The sequence below is a fragment of the Hylobates moloch genome, unplaced genomic scaffold (genome assembly GCF_009828535.3).
Source record: "Hylobates moloch isolate HMO894 unplaced genomic scaffold, HMol_V3 SCAFFOLD_5, whole genome shotgun sequence".
Taxonomy (NCBI): Eukaryota; Metazoa; Chordata; class Mammalia; order Primates; family Hylobatidae; genus Hylobates; species Hylobates moloch.
In genome coordinates this window covers 90,489,214-90,491,471 of record NW_026652280.1, presented here as the reverse complement: position 1 = coordinate 90,491,471, position 2,258 = coordinate 90,489,214, and the positions used below count along the sequence as shown (strand labels likewise).

The window sequence follows — 2,258 nt, the reverse complement described above, 5'->3', positions numbered from 1 at the left end:
TTTTCTAGTGGAAAAAGAACAACTTTATTCAAAGGCAGCTGCAGAATATCCCATCCGGCACCAAGAGCACCCATTGAATGCCTTCATTTGGGCAAAAAAGAAAATTTCTGCAGGTCTTTATTTAAAAGCATACATGACTGGAGTGCTTTTCATCAAAAATGTCCCCATCTGGGTGGAAAAAAATTTCGGCAATTTATCTTTTCAGTATTTTCCGTAAGGCTTGAATGTTTTAACAATGACCAGAAAGTATTTTATTTCATGGTCAGAAAACGCATCAAATGGTTTGCGCTTTGGAAACTTGGCCTGCCTTCCTTCCTTCCTTCCTTCCTTCCTTCCTCCTCCCTCCCTCCCTCCTCTCCTTCCCTTCCCTTCCCTTCCCTTCCCTTCCCTTCCCTTCCCTTCCCTTCCCTTCCCTCCCTTCCCTTCTTTCTTTTTCTTCTCTTCTCTTCTCTTCTCTTCTCTTCTCTTCTCTTCTCTTCTTTCTCTTCTCTTCTCTTCTTTCTCTCTCTCTCTCTCTCTGCCCCCCGCCCAAAGCAAACCCTTAGGGCAAAAGCTCCAGATGATCCAGGGCTGAGGAGGGAGGGTGAAAACACAGTTGGGAGACCAGAGCAGCCTTTAGAAAGAGGATGGCCCTGGGGACGCAGGAGAGGCCCAGTGGGGACCAGTGTGGGAGGGGATGGGAGGGGACTGAGGGGATGGAGGCTCCTGGGCCTACCGGCCCACGGGGCTGGGTCTGTTCTGTGCCGAGGCAGCACCACCTGGTGGCCTCTGCTGGTGATATAGGGCACTTGCCAGTCCTGGGCCTCAGAGAGGGGGACAGAGCCCTGGGTGTGGTCCCCGTGGGGTGGGCAGGACAGTGATGGCTGAGCGGGACGGGGAGTAAGGAGTGGTTCCACCACAACTCTGTAGTGGGAGAATCAGAGCCTCAGCCAGCAGGTGGCATGGACGGTACCTACCTAGCCCAGGACTGTGGAAGCCTGGGTTCCAATCCAGCCACCATGGGCTGGTGGCTGGCTCTGTTTTACTTCGAAGTTTTCTCTCCTGGGACTCAGGTGCAGCAGGGTGGGGAAGGGCCGGGTGAGGGGATCTGGGCTGGGCCTGGGGGCGTGGTGCCCGTCCTCACCCCTATTCAGGAGGCTTCTCCTTTCTCCCTCCTTGCCCGACCTCTCTCCAGCTCCATTTTCCTGCCTCCCTCATGCTCAGCAGGCCTGGCTGGGGGGTGGTCAGGGCCAAGTCTCTCCAGCTGTGTCCAGTCCTTGGGTGCTCAGGGTAAGAGCTAGGTGGTGGGCGGGGCTCCTCCCGGTCCTGGAAGCATCTGGGTGTGGGGTGGGTGAGGGTCGGTGGGGGTGGGCACCTCCTGGCAGGCCCTGTGGGGGCGGCAAGCCCACTTATAGGAGGCCCATGGGCAGGGACTGTCCCCTGGCACTCAGCTCGGCGCCCTCCCCCAGGGCCCTCCACAGTACCACCCGCAGCGGCTCCCGCTTCCCAGGCTGCCGGCCCAGCCCCAAGTAGATGAGGGGCTTGGAGCTGCTGTTGACGCAGGCCAGCAGTGTGGCCAGTGGGGAAAACATGGGCAGCAGGAAGTTCGGCAGGGGCTGCAGGCTCCAGTAGAGGACCAAGAGCAGGCCACAGAAGAAGAGCAGGAGCAACGCACCCAGGACGATGCCATAGAGCCTGGGCCGCGGGCGCGTGGAGCAGCAGGTCACCCAGACAAAGAGGACCACGCCAGCCGTCCAGGCCACGCAGGCCAGCACCAGGAACCAGGTGACGCTGGCCACGTGGTAGCGCAGGCAGACCAGGGGGCGCGTGCTGTTGTGCAGCAGGCCGCAGGCATTGGCGGGCAGCAGCACGGCCGGCAGGGTTAGGGCCCACACCAGGGCACAGAGGATGAGCGAGGCATGTCTGGGCCGGCAGCCCTGGTAGCAGGCGGGGAAGAGGTCGGAGAGGCAGCGCTCCACGCTGAAGGCCACCAGCAGCCAGAGCCCCACCGCGAACCACAGGAAGGTGAGCACGAAGTAGAGTGTGTCCTGGGCGCCCAGGGCAGCCTGAGCCACGGAGAAGCCCACGTGGCAGGAGAGGAACAGGAAGTCCGCGGCGGCCAGGTGCAGCAGGTAGACGGAGAAGGGGCCCTTCTTGATGTGGAAGCCGAGGTTCCAGAGCACCAGCCCGTTACCTACCAGTCCCCCGAGGCCCACGATCAGCATCAGATAGAAGACCACACTGTCGAAGGTTCTCCAGAGGCCGAACAGCCCAAACAT

General features: G+C 60.1%; 1 protein-coding gene across 1 annotated transcript; it reads right to left on the bottom strand.

Moving 5' to 3' along the window:
• Positions 1-1,388: 1,388 nt before the first annotated feature.
• Positions 1,389-2,258, bottom strand: MRGPRG (MAS related GPR family member G). Its single transcript, XM_032151879.1, has one exon. The coding sequence runs from the start codon at positions 2,256-2,258 to the stop codon at positions 1,389-1,391; it is 870 nt and encodes a 289-aa protein (XP_032007770.1).

What these genes read in the sequence shown, in the direction of transcription:
- MRGPRG (XM_032151879.1), bottom strand. Translation starts at nt 2,258, where the DNA reads ATGTTTGGGCTGTTCGGCCTCTGGAGAACCTTCGACAGTGTGGTCTTC.